Source organism: Corythoichthys intestinalis, chromosome 1 (assembly GCF_030265065.1).
Source record: "Corythoichthys intestinalis isolate RoL2023-P3 chromosome 1, ASM3026506v1, whole genome shotgun sequence".
Lineage (NCBI taxonomy): Eukaryota > Metazoa > Chordata > Actinopteri > Syngnathiformes > Syngnathidae > Corythoichthys > Corythoichthys intestinalis.
This window is the reverse complement of record NC_080395.1, coordinates 46,629,385-46,646,447: the sequence shown is the minus strand read 5'-3', so window position 1 is coordinate 46,646,447 and position 17,063 is coordinate 46,629,385. Positions and strand designations below refer to the sequence as shown.

Below are 17,063 nucleotides of genomic sequence, written 5' to 3'. Positions count from 1 at the left end.
GAGGAATAACCATGAAAAAAACTGTTGATACACAATCTTTTTCAGCTAAAAATGAGAATCCTAAGATCCTGTAGCTTTAAAATTTTCTTGATTTAAATTTGAAAATTTTCTAGTTTTGTATTCCAAGTTTTAGTTTTGTCTAGTATGTTGTTTTAAGGTTTTCAGGTACTTAACCATTTCTCCCATGCTTTTATACCGTATTTGTTAAAGGTAAATTCAGGCATCAAGAGCAGTGGCGCCACCAGGGGGTGGCCATGGCCACCCCTATAAATTGGTTGGCCACCCCGCTTGCCAGTATATTGTTAGATTGTTGTAGCCTCAGTTATGGATTTCATCCCAAATGAATGCATTTATTTTGTTTTGTTAAATGTAGAGCTGTCAAATTTATCGCGTTAAATGGGCAGTAATTATTTTTTTTTAATATATCACGTGAAAATATCGCAATTAACGCATTCGTGGTACGACTCATTCACGCATTGCCGCAAACAGCCTACAATGGCGCCGTTTTACTTATATACAGAGATAAGAGGCAGAGTCAAGTGAGTGGAGTAGATTCAAGCATTCACTGGGGCCGTGCTTTTAATTGGCAAAACCTTTGTTATCTCTCCAACAGCAACTATAAATATTGTGGGGAAGATTGACAGGAGTTGATCTTTTTCTTAACACCCTGTAGTGTACCCAACGCAGAGAAGATATAGCATTTGCAGCCACCACACACAGTCATGGTTGCACCACTTCCCATCATGCATTTGTGCAGAACAGTTAAGTCGCTACAGTATTATTTACTGAAAGCTCAACAAATACACAAGATGGCAATATTTAGTCACAATATACAAACTCGCATTTATCCTTTAAGAATTACAAGTCTTTCTATCTGTGGATCCCTTTCACAGAAAGAATGTTAATGTTAATGCCATCTTGTGGATTTATTGGTATAATAAATACAGTACTTATGTACAGTATGTTGAATGTATATATCAGTCTTGTCTTATCTTTCCATTCCAACAATAATTCACAGAAAAATATGGCGTATTTTAGAGATGGTTTGAATTGCAATAAGCTGTGATTAACTCGATAAAATTTTTAAATCGTTTGACAGCCCTAGTTAAATGTACACCTTATGCCTAATATATACTGGACTGTCTCAGGAAATTAGAATACACAATATTCTAATTTTCTGAGACAGTCCTGTATATTGTTCTATGTAAAGGACGTCAGCCAAGGTCGGCCCCCCACATTTTTACCACGCCAAATCTGGTCCCCTTTGCAAAAAGTTTGGACACCCCTGCTTTAAATGGTGGATTAATGTACAGGACTGTCACAGAAAATTAGAATATTGTGTATTCTAATTTTCTGAGACAGTCCAGTACATAACACAATAAAACAATTGTTGTGGAACTCAAAATGTTGACTGGACAGTTATGGACTATGCACAGTAAATCATTAGTAACATCAAATATTACACAATACACCAAAGTATATCAGTAGCAGTGTCCTTAAGTTTTTCTGATAGTTTTCCCCTGACCTTTTTACTGCAATAATATAATGAATACCTGAAATTATGGCTTTTAGTTTTGGCCACCCCACGATTTTAAGTGGCCCCATCTGGCCACCCCTGTGAAAAATTTCTGGAGGCGCCACTGATTAAGAGGTTAAAACGGTGGTGGTTTTCGAGATTTTTCCGTATTATCGGTTAAAAAACATTCATTTTGTTCAGTCTTAACGAAAAGATGTGATTGTTTTTCAGATTGCCCATGCCTAGTTACCAGTTTGCATAGCAGCTAACATCTAGCTGAGTAGAAACTGATATTGGCGTTGATTTGGTACCTTGTTGACGAGAGTAAAAGAATAAAATCCGAATTAAAAAAAAAAAAAAAATAGCTGTACGGTCTCTATCTAGTCTTAGCTGTTTTCATGGGTCTTCTGTATTAGAAGAAAAAAGTTAGTCTATGTCGCGAAAAACACAAGATGGCGCCATCACAAATGTTTTTTTTTTAGACCCCATCACAAATGAACTCGCAGCCACTGCCAACACACGCACTCTCGAACAGACTCAAACGGGCAACCTTGGGGAAGAAATGTGGCTTCGTGAAGACCTTTTAAAGTCAATATGGCACGCTTTCACAGCCTTGGACGTGGACCAGCGTGGGAAGGTGTCCAAGTCTCAGTTAAAGGTGTGTAAAATACTGAAATACAAATATTTGTTAACAGTATTACAAGTTTATAGTGAGCAATGAATTTTTAACTCATTGCTACTATTGACAGCGACAAGCGTCCAATTCATTTGAACTAGAAATACCTTCAGTGAATACTCGCGCTCTAGTACCACTGAAAGCGCTACATTCATTTTGACTAGCTGGTCAAAAATGAATTGGATGTCCAGCGCTGTCAATGACACCAATTATGGATTTCCTTCATTCCCCTCCCCCATGTTTTTTAAAATTGGGGCTTTACCAGGTAAATATGAACATCGTTTTACTTAAGTGTACCACCAATGTGAGACTTTAAAAGAACATTTTTGTTTTATTCGTGGATTGAAAGTAATGTAGAACTCTGAAAGCCTAAAAAAATAAAAACTCTGGACTCCTGGGGGAAACAAAAAAACAGGAAGCGTTCCTTGACATCAGCATCATCAAAACATGACACTGAATACGTTAAGACTGGGGTGCAGCAACCCGTGGCTCTAGAGACTCATGAGGCTTTTTAGCGCCGCCCTAATGGCTCCCTGAAGCTTTTTCAAAATGTTTGAAAACCGAAAAGATTGGAGAGGGAATATGGTTTCTGTAGGACAGACGTGATTCTAAGGGGCAGTTTACATGGCGACTCTTCGACACAAAGACGCAATGACTGAGTTGCGGACTCGCCTCGCGTGCATATGGTGTCGGCGAAGACGCAAAATTCTGAATCCTGCCTCGAAAGTGGAAGAATTCGATTGCGGGGGAATGAGGGGGGCTTGCTTCGCATGCATATCAAAGGCTACTGCCCCGCCAGACCCGCGACGATATCGTCAGCACTCCTACACGTCACATTGGGCGTGTGCAGCGGTGCTATTTAACATTAAAAACTGCAAATGGCGGAACCCCGGCTTTAATTTACTGTTTTAATAATATTTTTACATTTAAATATGTTGAATGTTTCCATTTTTGTGCCTTTTGGAGCAAAAGGAAAATGCCATCGCTTCGAATGGGCGGGCATGTTTTCTTCCGGGCTGAGGAACCCCGTGGGGTCAAAGTGCATCATTTGTGGTCACCTTTTAAATCTGCACTGCCCCCTAGGGCCTGGCATGAATACTACATTGTTTTCATGCGGAATTGCGACATTGTTCGAATGGAAACGAAACCATGTAAATGCATATTTGAGATTTTTCGTCTTCTCGGAGAGTCACCATGTAAACGACCCCTAATTCATTAATACTGTAATGAAGTTAAACTTGAGGCGGCATTGTACAACAGAGTAGTCACATGGTGCGTCATCTCTAGAGGATGCACTGCAGGGAAAATAAACATTTATCATGAGGGCTCATTATGTATTTGTAGCCAACTTAGTCATTTTGATAGTAGGCTAAAATGGATACATACAACATATGTTGCCTTTATTATAAGGCTTTTAATTTTTTTGCAGCTCCAGACATGTTTTTTTTCAATATGGCATCAACATTTTGGGTTGCCAACCCTTAGTTTAGACAAGTGCACGATAACATTTTCAAAACACAGAAAACAGAAATCTGCCATCTTCCATGAAATCGTGTCAGCCCACTGTTAAAAACTGTTTATAATTCATGTATTATTCATTCATTCATTTTCTGTAGACTACTGCTTATTATTATTAGTCTCATGCAAGAGCGTACAAGGCTACTATTATGTAACATTGTCAGTGGTTTAGTGGTCACTTTTTGAGATTTTGTAAACATTTTAAAACCTATTCAAACCACTCTGAATCTATTTTTGATTACTCTATTACTGTCACTAAAAGTGAGTATTCAAAAATAAGAATACTGGAAGCCAGCGCTTCTCAATTTTAAATGTCAGGTTTCTGTCATCAAATAAATGAAACCAAAATCAATCTGATCTTAAAAGCATCCAAAATATCAATTTTATTCTTTAAAAAAAAAAAAAATCCATCCCAATTGCGTTACTTTACTGCCACGGCTCAAGAAATATCCGATGCTGTGTCTTTCTGAGAACAGATGTTTCACTTGGTCAGCCATGCTGGTAAATGTCATTCCTTTTTTGCATAACATTTCTACTATTGGTGTCATATTTGGTTTGCCTCTTTAGGTGCTGTCTCATAGCTTATGCACGGTCATGAAGATCCCCCATGACCCCCTGACTCTTGAAGAACATTTCAGAGATGATGACAAAGGGCCACTCTCCAACCAGGGCTACATGCCCTACCTCAATAGATTCATTCTTGACAAGGTGGGGCACTTCTTAACCAGCAGCGTCATGTACCACCTATTGACTGCCATTGACGCTGATAGATGTCAAACACATTTGAACTTGGGGGGAATGGAAGTGATCATTCCCTGACCAAAAAATGTTAGTCTGATTTCATTTCGGACAGTGAGGGAGAAAAAAGCAAAGTGTGTCTTTACATTGTGCGTCTACGCCAGATTTCTAATTAACAGAGAGAGAAATGAGTGAACTGCCAGAGTTTCTCTGTATTTCGTACTTGGAAGCTGTTTACTGGTACTTGCTTCCCTCTGCTGGGGTCTGACTTGAATTAAAATGAGGCCTTAAGCTTACTTGCACAAACAACCACTAGGACACTTGATTGGCTACTCTTGTTCAGTGCAATACTACTGGGGAACGATTAGAAAAAAAAATCATTTGAGTTACATTTTTATGCTGATTATAACTAAAATTAGCATGGTGATTGCAAAATTTGAGTTTTAATCCTGCACGTCATTTTTTCTTAATTTCTATTTACCATGCTGTCCCTATTTGCACACAGCTTTAATGACAGTCACCAGATCCGTTGTAAAAACACATTAAAAAGTGTAAACATTGCAGTGATGCCGATTTCTTCTGTTTTTCAGTTTATGTCAGTATTTGAAAATGTTGCTAAAACAAGCACATATGTCAAGTACTACTTGTGTACAAATACCATTTTTTGGCTCCTGATACCGATTTCAACACCTGGTTGTGTGGTATCGACTGATGATGATACTGTGCTGATACTACAGTGTATCACAAAAGTGAGTACACCCCTTGCATTTCTGAAGATCATTTAAGTATACATTTTAATCGACACGCTGGAGACACTATGTCACTCGGCTGGCCTGGGAACGCCTTGGAATCCTGCCGGAGGAGCTGGCTCAAGTGGCTGGGGAGAGGGAAGTCTGGGCTTCCCTGCTAAAGCTGCTGCCCCCGCGACCCGACCCCGGACTAAGCGGAAGATAATGGATGGATGGACATTTTAATGGGACAACACTGACTAAATGACACTTTGACTAGGCCTGTCGCGATAACAAATTTTAGTGTGCGATAATTATTCTCATAAATGATTGCGATATGCGATATTATTGCGCCCCCCCCCATTTTTTTAAAACAATTTACAATAACACAGTGAGAATACAGTATATATTAATAGATCAAGTACACCCATTTTAACGCGATAAATATTTAATTTTAAATTCAAAAATACTTTTTAAGAAATCACAACTAAAAACAATAGACCATGCCTCTTAAGTAAAAAACAACAATATTGATACCGCACAGAAATACAGAATAAAATGTGTTAAAATAAAAAAAAATGCACTTAATAACTTAAGCATTTAGGCAAAGCTTCTTCAATGGTGTTCCATAGGGATGCAACGATACAGTTAAGTCATGGTTTGGTACGATTTTTGATACGGGGGACACGATTTTCGATCCGATTCAATAGAATAATGTTCTGTTAAAAAAATATATATATATATATTTTTTTTTTTTTGTGTGGTTTTTTGTTGTTGTTGTTGTTTTTTTTTTTGCTAACGAGCAAAAATTAAATTGCCATCATATAAACATGCATAATATTTATGTGCTTACTTCTTACTGATCTGAAAAAAATTTGTATAAAAGTGCTGAGAACAATCTTTCCTGTTTGTAAAGTGAGGCAGGGCACACTGTTGATTGCTACAGCTCTCTTAGTAGGTTTACTACATGAGCAAGACATCCAATTTGTGGTCCGAATCCACCTGTGTCACGTACTGAATTGACAATATTTACAACATTATCTATAGTCACTGGTATGGATTGATTTGGCCTTCTTAACTTCCATTCAGTCATGACAGTTTAGAATTCGTCGATGTAGTATATGGACTACGTGTCCCATAATCACTCTGGGCTCACGTAGCCAATGGCATGGGACGTAGCACATCTAGTTTGCCATTTCATGATATCTAGTGTGTGCGCACATTAAAAAAGTTAGCAAGCGCCGCTGAAGTCACGTCTGCTCATTACTACACAACACCATCATATGACAATCGAGTTTCATAAACAGGACGAGTTTGAAGCAGCTGTTCGTTGTCAAAGCGAGGTTGTTCGTAGCAGCCAAGTCGGTAACAATGTTTTGGCGGACTTCGTTGTAAATATCCGGCGTTGTGCCGAAAAATAGCCACCCCGCGTGAAATGTCACTCCTGAAGGGAGCGCCCACACGTCAACAACACCGGCGCGCCATAGATGGTCCACACACAGTCACTCCGGAGGACTGACGCGGCCGGTATAAGTTGAACAATAGGATATAATGGGAACGATTGGCTCCGTCGCTAATTTTTGGCGGACCTGGAACGAAGATGCATTTTGCGCAGTTGGTAACGAAGAATCCGAAATTTTAACAGCACGTCTGCCGCACGCGCGCACGCACGTGCACGCGAGGCGATAAATCACAGCGGAAAAATTACCGCCTTCATTTTTATTTATCGCGCGATAAATGGAATTATTGCATATTGCGCCAGGCTTAACTTTGACACATTGAAAAGTAGTCTGTGTGCAGCTTACAGCGGGGCAAATAAGTATTTAGTCAACCACTAATTGTGCAAGTTCTCCCACTTGAAAATATTAGAGAGGCCTGTAATTGTCAACATGGGTAAACCTCAACCATGAGAGACAGAATGTGGAAAAAACCCAGAAAATCACATTGTTTGATTTTGAAAGAATTAATTTGCAAATCATGGTGGAAAATAAGTATTTGGTCAATACCAAAAGTTCATCTCAATACTTTATGTACCCTTTGTTGGCAATAACGGAGGCCAAGCGTTTTCTGTAACTCTTCACAAGGTTTTCACACACAGTTGCTGGTATTTTGGCCCATTCCTCCATGCAGATCTCCTCTAGATCAGTGATGTTTTGGGTCTGTCGTTGGGCAACACGGACTTTCAACTCCCTCCTCACCCCGTGGCGTCAAAATGATAACAAGAATGGTGAGCAAAAATCCCAGAACCACACGGGGGGGACCTAGTGAATGACCCACAGAGAGCTGGGTCCACAGTAACAGCTAATATCAGTAACACAATGCGCCGCCAGGGACTCAAATCCTGCATTGTCAGACGTGTCCCCCTGCTGAAGAAAGTACACGTCCAGGCCCGTCTGCGGTTCGCTAGAGAGCATTTGGATGATCCAGAAGAGGACCAGGAGAATGTGTGATGGTCAGATGAAACCAAAATAGAACTTTTTGGAAGAAACACAGGTTGTTGTGTTTGGAGGAAAAAGAATACTGAATTGCACCATACCCACTGTGAAGCATGGGGGTGGAAACATCATGCTTTGGGGCTGTTTTTCTGCAAAGGGACCAGGACGACTGATCTGTGTAAAGGAAAGAATGAATAGGGGCATGTATCGAGAGATTTTGAGGAAAAATCTCCTTCCATCAGCAAGGACATTGAAGATATGACGTGGCTGGGGCTTTCAGCATGACAATGATTCCAAACACACAGCCAGGGCAACAAAGGAGAGGCTTCGTAAGAAGAATTTCAAGGTCCTGGAGTGGCCTAGCCAGTCTCCAGATCTCAACCCCATAGAAAATCTGTGGAGGGAGTTGAAAGTCTGTGTTTCCCAATGACAGCCCCAAAACATCACTGCTCTAGAGGAGATCTGCATGGAGGAATGGGCCAAAATACCAGCAACAGTGTGTGAAAAGCTTGTGAAGAGTTACAGAAAACGTTTGGCCTCCGTTATTGCCAACAAAGGGTACATAACAACAGTGTTGTTAATCTTACTGAAAAAAAGTAATTAATTATAGTTACAAATTACTTCTCCCAAAAAGTAATTGCGTTAGTAACTCAATTACCTGAATGTAAGAGTAATTAGTTACTTGGCAAAGTAATTGGTGATAATTACTTTTTTTTTTTTCCCTCAAAAAAAAATAAAATAAATTTTGGCCACACTATGTGAAGTTTTTTGTGGAGGTTTTTGGTACAATTGGCCCGAGCCCAATTCTTTACCCTAATTTACCCTTTACCCTGAATCAACTGTTAAAAGTTGTTAAAATTGCTCCCATTATTGCATTAGTTCCCTTCTCTCTACTTTCGACATATGAAAGTTTTAAAACTGTTTCATCATTTAAAGATAGATTCAAGTCAAGATTTTGCCGATTTAGAAGTATTTTAGATAAAAAGTTACTTAGGTTCGCTAGGAAGGTTCTCTACAACAGAGCCGTCCTAAAAAGCCTACTGCTTTAAGATGGCGGCTGTCTACTAACGCATTTAGTGCCATGTCTGTCATTTTGCATCTAGTTATATCTATGTACAGTACATGTGATATCTACCATGTCTACCATATCTACCATAACATGCGGGCGTAGTTTGAAGGCTATCGGGTACAACATGTATTATTGGAGCTACCTAGCATCGCGTTTGCTCGGCGTCACAACTTTCTTGCCTCCTCCCCGCTCCTGCTCTGCTCTGTCGTCTCGGTGAGTCCGTCTCCCTCAGACTTTTCGACCAATATAGTAACGCATAGTAACGCATGCCTTTCCGTCCTCAATAACGGTAACGGCGTTGCCAAGATGAGAAAAGTAATTAATTAGATTACCCACTACTGAAAAAAATAACGCCGTTAGTAACGCCGTTATATTGTAACGCCGTTATTAACAACACTGCATAACAAACTATTGAGATGAACTTTTGGCATTGACCAAATACGTATTTTTCACCATGATTTGCAAATAAATTCTTTAAAAATCAAACAATGTGATTTTCTGTTTTTTTTTCCCACATCCTGTCTCTCATGGTTGAGGTTTACCCATGTTGACAATTACAGGCCTCTCTAATATTTTGAAGTGGGAGAACTTGCACAATTAGTGGTTGACTAAATACTTATTTGCCCCACTGTATATAATAGAGTTAGTTTGTTTTCCCCTCAAAATATGGCCATTAATATCTAAACCCATGGCAACAAAAGTGAGTACACGCCTGAGTAAATACCTACATCCCTAAATGTCAAAATTTAAGTACTGCTTTTCATTTTCCCTCCAAAATGTCATATGACTCGTTACAGGAGGGCTGTCAGCATTGCTGCAGAGATTAAAGAGGTGGGGATCAGCCTGTTAGTGCTCAGACCATAAGCCGCATTCTTCATCAAATTGGTGTGCATGGCTGTCACCCCCAGGAGGAAGCCTCTTCTGAAGACAGTACACAAGAAAGCCCGCAAACAGTTTGCTGGGACGGGCGGGCTTTCAATTTGATGTAGAGTGCGGCGTATGGTCTGAACACTAACAGGCTGACCCCCCACCTCTTCAATCTCTGCAGCAATGCTGACAGCACTCCTGTAATGAGTCACATGAAATTTTGGAGGGAAAATGACAAGCAGTACTCAATTTGGACATTTAGGGATGTACATAGTTTCTATGGAGTGTACTCACTTTTGTTGCCAGGGGTTTAGATATTAATGGCTATATTTTGTGTTATTTTGAGGGGAAAATAAAGTAAGTCTATTATATAAGCTGCACACAGACTACTTTTCATTGTGTCAAAGTGTCATTTTGTCAGTGTTGTCCCATGAAAAGATATACTTAAATATCTGCAGAAATGCGAGGGGTGTACTCACTTTTGTGATACACTGTAAATTAAAAAAACTTTTAATTCTAAATTACTGCACACTCACTTGACTGTAGTAAGTAATTGCTATGGTGGCTTGGTCCAACAGTGCTTAACTTATTGGCTGCCATTGATGGCGCTAGACGTCCAGTTCATTTTAAGTGGGAGGACTGGCAGCGAATAAACGATTGTTAATGCATTGCCACCCTCCTGCTTCAAATGGATTGGACGTCTACTAGTGATAAAATTATTGGTATGAGAGTGCATCTTGGCCAGAGAAAGAACAAATGAAATATTTTTTTTTTTACCTCAGTGGTTCTCATTGACAGCGATAAGAGTCCAATTCATTTGAACTGGGATGGTTGACAGCAAATGTTGGTATTGGTATCTGTTCAACACCTAGAGTAGTTCATAAATATTTTAAGAAAATTTCATATGCTGGGGGAAAAGCAGATCAGATTTGGAATCCGCACCCAAAAATGAATTAAAAACAATCGTCTGACCTAATTAAAAAACTGTGTTTCCCAATCTATTTCACTGTTAAAACTGTAGCCTGATTGCACAAGTAAACATCTGCATTTTTAATCGCAGGTACGAGAGGATTTTGATGTGCTGGAGTTTAACAAAATGTGCTGGACGCTGTGTCATAAGAAAAATGTCTGCACCGACAACCTGCTCATCTCGAACTACGACGCTTTTAAAATCTGGTGTATTTTCAACTTCCTATCTGAAGACAAGTACCCGCTTGTGATTGTCACGGAAGAGGTAAGAGCGTTTCATTTGTATCCACATCACCCTTCTTATTGTGTTGCTGCTATTAACGTGTGTATGTGTCTTAAGTTGGAGTACTTCCTGCAAAAGCTGACAGAAGCAATGGCAAGCGGGTGGAGTGAGGAGAAGCTTTCGAATTCAGAGCTCAAGTTGCACAAGAGACGTTGTCTGACTGTGTGGGAGATGATCCAAATGGTGGGAACTGGTGTCTTCAGTAAGGGAATGGACCAGCAGAGTCTTTCTATGGGCATCAATGAGGTCTTCCAGGAGCTCATACTGGATGTGCTAAAGCAGGTTGGTGCTGAGATGTCATGAGAAAATTTAAAATATAGTAGCTCAGTTCATTAGCTGCCACTGACAGCGATAGGCGTCCAATCCATTTCCATTTAAAATGGTCAATCCTTCTAATGGCATTAAATGAGATAACGCCGACTGAATATAAATCTGTGTGTATTTAAAGGGCTACCTGATGAAGAAGGGCCATAAGAGGAAGAACTGGACGGAGCGCTGGTTTGTGTTGCGAACCACTTCGATGTCGTACTACGTTTGTGAGGATCTTGTTGATATGAAAGGGCACATCACTCTGGACAAAAACTGTTCTGTGGAGGTACATTTGTTATCAGCTCTCCACTGACTTTGTTTTGTACAATCCCTTAAAAAATGGAATCAGCAGTTCATCGATTGTGTGGGGAAAAAGCAGATCAACGACATGACCCAAAACTAAAGTCATTTCTTTTTTCAGGAAACACTATATGAAAAAAAATGCCGTAGTTACTGTAGAAACGTCAATTTTTTTCCACCCATACAGCGGGATAAAAACGTGGAACCACGCGATTCTGAGGGGAAAAAAATGGAATCACCCTCTGAAATTTATTTTCCAAAAGTAACTCCTCCATCAGATTTAAGCAGCCCATTAATCACTAATTCAAATGGAGTGATTACTCATTGGTGAGCTGTTGCACCAAGTTCACTGGCCTGAATCATGGCTCCAACATTATGCTTCATTCACACCCGCTGCGGTTTTTTCCCCCCTCATCGCCCGATGAGGTTCCATACAAAGTCAATGTAATCGTGAGTGGAAGGGGGATAAGCGTCACGTGCAACGCGATGTCGGCAGTTTGACTAGATGGGCCGCGCCCCACAAAGTCGCGTGATAAATTTTCGTGCCGCAGAGAAGATGGCTTTGTTGATCTTTCTGCGACGGATTTTTAGCAATGACCAGGGACGAGACAATGAAATATGTTTTTTAGTTATTCAGTTGCCAGAGCCGGAACCTTCCTCAGCATCCAATCAATAAAGGTCCAAAGAAAGAAAAAAATAGGACTAGGAGAACGTTCACAATATTATGAGATTAAATTCACGATATTATGAGAATGAAGTCATATTCACATTGTAATATTATGAATAGGGATGTCCCGATCTGATCACGCGATCAGAAATCAGGCCGATCGCGCCATTTTTCAGGGGACCGGAATTGTCTGAAAAGGATCGGGTTTTTAATTTAAAAAATATATTTGTTTTTCTGCCTTATGCACGTATAGCCTCTTACTCTCCCTCCTGTTGCTTTTCTTGGTCAGCAGGCAGCAGGAGTTTGTTACTTAAAGTTAACGGTGATTGACAGGTTTGTAGCTTTGATCTGATGAGTGAAGGCTCTGTAGCTTTACGATCAAAGGCACAAATGCGTTAATCGTCGTTTAGTCAATCTTCGTTGTCTAGAGCAGTGTTTTTCAACCGTTGTGCCGCGGCACACTAGTGTGCTGTGAGAGATGGTCAGGTGTGCTGCGAGAAATTATCCAATGTAGCATTTATATATATATACATACATTTTTTTTTTACGTCGTCGGGCGGAGTTGCAGTAGGAAGGAAGGACGGAGTAGGTACTAAGTTCTTGGTCATGTGCAGATGAGCGAGGTATTGCTCGTGTCGTGTTCAAGAACTGCTCAGATTTCTGGCCATCAGCTACCTTGCTGTCTGCGAGAATGTGGACCCTAGCACGTCTACTGCACATCATTTGGTTAGACTTGTTATGTGGTGATATACTCGAAAGTGTCGATTCTATTTTATCCATATGTGACGACCATCAATCCTCCAACCTGTGTTTTATTCCTACACATTGTTGAGGACAGCAAGGTGGCTAATGGCTAGAAATCCGAGCAGTTCTTGAAAGTGACACAAGCAGCTATCCAACAGCGGCATGGTGCCAAGCAAGTTAAAATGTTATCTTCAAACGAAACACCCGTCGCTTCAAAACAAGTCGATGGACTATTTTGTTCACCTTTTTGAAAACACAGAGAAATAGGCAACTTTTTTGAGAAAAACGACAAAGGTAAGTTAGAAAGCCCTCAAAGCCAGTTACCTTGTTGCTGAACTTGTTGCTAAATCCAAAAAGTCCCACACCGTGACAGAGACATTAATACTACCTGCCTGCAAAGCCATTGTCTGCGAGATGCTCGGCCCTGATGCGGTAAAGACATTGCTCAAGTCCCTGTCTTATAATTCTGAGCTTTTTCAAACGTAACTGCTATGAAAAAATAAATAAATAAAAACAGAAAGACTGAGCGCTGTTGAAGAATAAGCGTATCGGCTCAAGTTTCACACTGAGAAAGTATGCATACTGAAAAATTATTTTATACTGAAATATACTCTACAGAAAGTAATTTGGGAACATTTTTTGTTTGTGGTGTGACACGAGATTTTTTCTAATGTAAAAACGTGCCGTGACTCAAAAAAGGTTGAAAAACACAGGTCTAGGGGCTGTTCTTGGCAGTGTGAGCGTAAAAGTGTGAGTGAATTTGCGTGGACTCACGCATATGAATAATATGAATGTTATGGAGAGTGATTAAAAGTATAGCGTTAAAGATGATGGAATGAACAATTTGGGTTCGCATAGATTTTGTGCTGGCGTACCTTAAGAAAAAGTTAGTGGTGCACCCGTGCAACCAATGCAAAAAGTAAGTGTGGAGCCTTGGCAATATAGTATATTGCAATATTAATTTTTCCAATATAATCCAGGCCTAATTTATATATGTTTGTGCTTTTTAAGGGCTAAAAAGGAACAAAATCATCCAGAAATACAATGGCATTGCCAAAAGATACAATAATATAAACATTTTATACTCCGCAACACTCCTGGAAAAATCAGAAGAGCAAGTACTGTAAAAAGTACAGTACTGTGACGTTTGGAACGTTTGTTCAAATAAAAACAAAAAAAACAACTTTTATTTACGGTATGTGATCGGGACTCGGTATCGCCAGATCCTCAAAATCAGGTGACTCTGACTCGGGTGCAAAAATATACAATCGGGACATCCCTAATTACGAGATAACAGTCGTAACATTACGACATTAAAGTCATAATTTACGAGAATGAAGTAATACATTGTAATATTACAAGATTAAAATCATAATATTACGGAGAAAAACCTTTGGTGATGTAAGACTGTGTGAACACCAAACTGCTTTTAACAACGGGCCGAGGACGATTTGACTTTGGGTTGAACAGTTTAACTTCAGTCTGAACTTGATTATTTTGTTGCTCTGTAGGCATTAAAGAAATTTTTAAAACCCGAACCTTTCACCTGATTCCAAACTTCTAAAAGTGTTGCGTAGTATACAAAACATGCTTTTTTTTTTTTTTTTTTACGATATCCTTGTACATTTTTACTTTGTAGCCCTTAAAAAATAAAATTTAAACACCCGATCTTTTTCACCTGATTCTAATTTTCTGACGTGTTTGATCCCGATTTCCAATCATGTGATTTGATCAGGGACGTCCATAACCAAAATTATTTCTCCTATTTCTTCCAGCAAATGACTTCAGGTTTGTGTCAGGATCTTTTTTTCTGCACAATAAAACAACTGAGTGCACATCCACCGGTATTTGTGATTGCATAATTTGTGCCAAGTGTTGATTTGGTCCAAAAGTTGTGTCCTAAAGTCTCTTCCAGATAGAGAAAGCAAGAAATGCCTGTTCATCATCAAGTGCCCTGATAAAAGCTTCGAGATCAGTGCCTCTGATAAAAAGAAGAAGGTGGAATGGATTCAAGGTAGATGTTCATGTGCTGTCTCTGCTTATCTGATTTGACCTCAGTCAGTCTCTTTTATTTGTTACCTGGCAGCTGTTCAAAGCTGCATCCAGCTGCTGAGGCTGGGGCTGCCCTCCCCACACCGGGAGGCCCGATTGAGGCGCCGCGAGCTGCGCCAGAGGCGGCGGGAGAAGGAGGACGACCTGACCGAGAGGATGAAGCAGCTCCAGGCGGCCAACGACAGCAACCAGATGCAGCTGGACGCCATGAGGAAGGTGCCGCTTTAGTGACATGACACACTGACCAAGAAATAGAAATGAGTCACACATGAGTTGTTATGAGTGTCACGCACGTGGACACAACCTTGGTGGAAATGCTGCTCTTAAAAAAAAATGCGTACATGGTCATTGAAAACATTTTGGGTGAAATTTTCACAGTTTCCACTTGAAGTAGTTCAGGACTATCCGTAGTTAACCTCACTTATGCACACAAAGACTAAAGGGGGAAGTGAAACTTTGTATGCAAAAAGCATACTTAAGACACCTGCATTGTTGATCTTATTGGTAACATCTTTCTTTACCATGACCGTTTTTATTTGTATAAATAGCATTTAGTGTTGTTAAAGTTTTAGAGTTAACCCTTTTGTGGGTGAATGACAGTGGGGCAAATAAGTATTTAGTCACCACCACCACCAATTGTGCAAGTTCTCCTACTTGAAAAGATTAGAAAGGCCTGTAATTGTCAACATGGGTAAACCTCAACAATGAGAGACAGAATGTGGGGAAAAAAAGAAAATCACATTGTTTGATTTTGAATGTTTGAATTTATTTGCAAATCATGATGGAAAAGAAGTATTTGGTCAATACCAGAAGTTCATCTCAATACTTTGTTATGTACCCTTTGTTGGCAATAACGGAGGTCAAACATTTTCTGTAACTCTTCACTCTTCGCTTTGTGTAAAGAAATCAACTGTGGGAGCAATTATTCGAAAATTGAAGACATACAAGATCACTGATCATCTCCCCCGATCTGGGGCTCCATGCAAGATCTCACCCCGTGGCGTCAAAATGATAACAAGAACGGTGAGCAAAAATCCCAGAACCACACGGGGGGACCTAGTGAATGACCCACAGAGAGCTGGGACCACAGTAACAAAGGCTACTATCAGTAACACAATGCGCCACCAGGGACTCAAATCCTGCATTGCCAGACGTGTCCCCCTGCTAAAGCCAATACACGTCCAGTCCTGTCTGCGGTTCGCTAGAGAGCATTTGGATGATCCAGATTAGGACTGGGAGAATGTGTTATGGTCAGATGAAACCAAAATAGAACTTTTGGATAGAAACACAGGTTCTCATGTTTGGAGGACAAAGAAAACTGAATTGCATCCGAAGAACACCATACCCACTGTGAAGCATGGAGGTGGAAACATCATGCTTTGGGGCTGCTTTTCTGCAAAGGAACCAGGACGACTGATCTGTGTAAAGGAAAGAATGAATGGGGGTGTGTATCGAGAGATTTTGAGTGAAAATCTCCTTCCATCAGCAAGGGCATTGAAAATGAGACGTGGCTGGGTCTTTCAGCATGACAATGATCCTAAACACACAGCCAGGGCAACAAAGGAGTGGCTTCGTAAGAAGCATTTCAAGGTCCTTGAGTGGCCAAGCCAGTCTCCAGATCCCAACCCCATTGAAAATCTGTTAAGGGAGTTGAAAGTCAGTGTTGCCCAACGACAGCCCCAAAACATCACTGCTCTAGAGGAGATCTGCATGGAGGAATGGGCCAAAATACCAGCAACAGTGTGTGAAAAGCTTGTGAAGAGTTACAGAAAACATTTGGCCTCCGTTATTGCCAACAAAGGGTACATAACAAAGTATTGAGATGAACTTTTGGTATTGACCAAATACTTATTTTCCACCATGTTTGCAAATAAATTCTTTAAAAATCAAACAATGTAATTTTCTGTTTTTTTCCCACATTCTGTCTCTCAGGGTTGAGGTTTACCCATGTTGACGATTATAGGCCTCTCTAATATTTTCTTTCTTTCAAATGTCTTTTTATTGGTTTTACAAAAATACAGAACACCCCCCCTCCCCAAACTTTAAAAAAAATAAAAAATAAAAAAATTAATGTTTCACTCTAAGTTATCAAACACAGCCAACCATGAAGTCCAAGTCTAATCGTAAATGTTCAGAGAGCCATAGAAAGTTCTTCCGTGCCATCACTCTCAATACATAATAGTTACAGAATC

The 17,063-nt window shown here is 40.1% G+C and overlaps 1 protein-coding gene across 1 annotated transcript in view; it reads left to right on the top strand.

Moving 5' to 3' along the window:
* The first annotated feature begins 1,952 nt into the window (after nucleotides 1-1,952).
* The window catches only part of swap70a (switching B cell complex subunit SWAP70a), a 61,048-nt gene continuing 45,937 nt past the window's right edge, over nucleotides 1,953-17,063 (top strand). Inside the window, exons 1-7 of the mRNA XM_057847139.1 lie at nucleotides 1,953-2,174; nucleotides 4,278-4,418; nucleotides 10,608-10,781; nucleotides 10,857-11,081; nucleotides 11,248-11,394; nucleotides 14,725-14,833; nucleotides 14,906-15,087. Coding sequence (XP_057703122.1) covers nucleotides 2,079-2,174; nucleotides 4,278-4,418; nucleotides 10,608-10,781; nucleotides 10,857-11,081; nucleotides 11,248-11,394; nucleotides 14,725-14,833; nucleotides 14,906-15,087 — 1,074 coding nt within the window. The 5' untranslated portion in view covers nucleotides 1,953-2,078. The remainder of the gene's footprint in view (nucleotides 2,175-4,277; nucleotides 4,419-10,607; nucleotides 10,782-10,856; nucleotides 11,082-11,247; nucleotides 11,395-14,724; nucleotides 14,834-14,905; nucleotides 15,088-17,063) is intronic.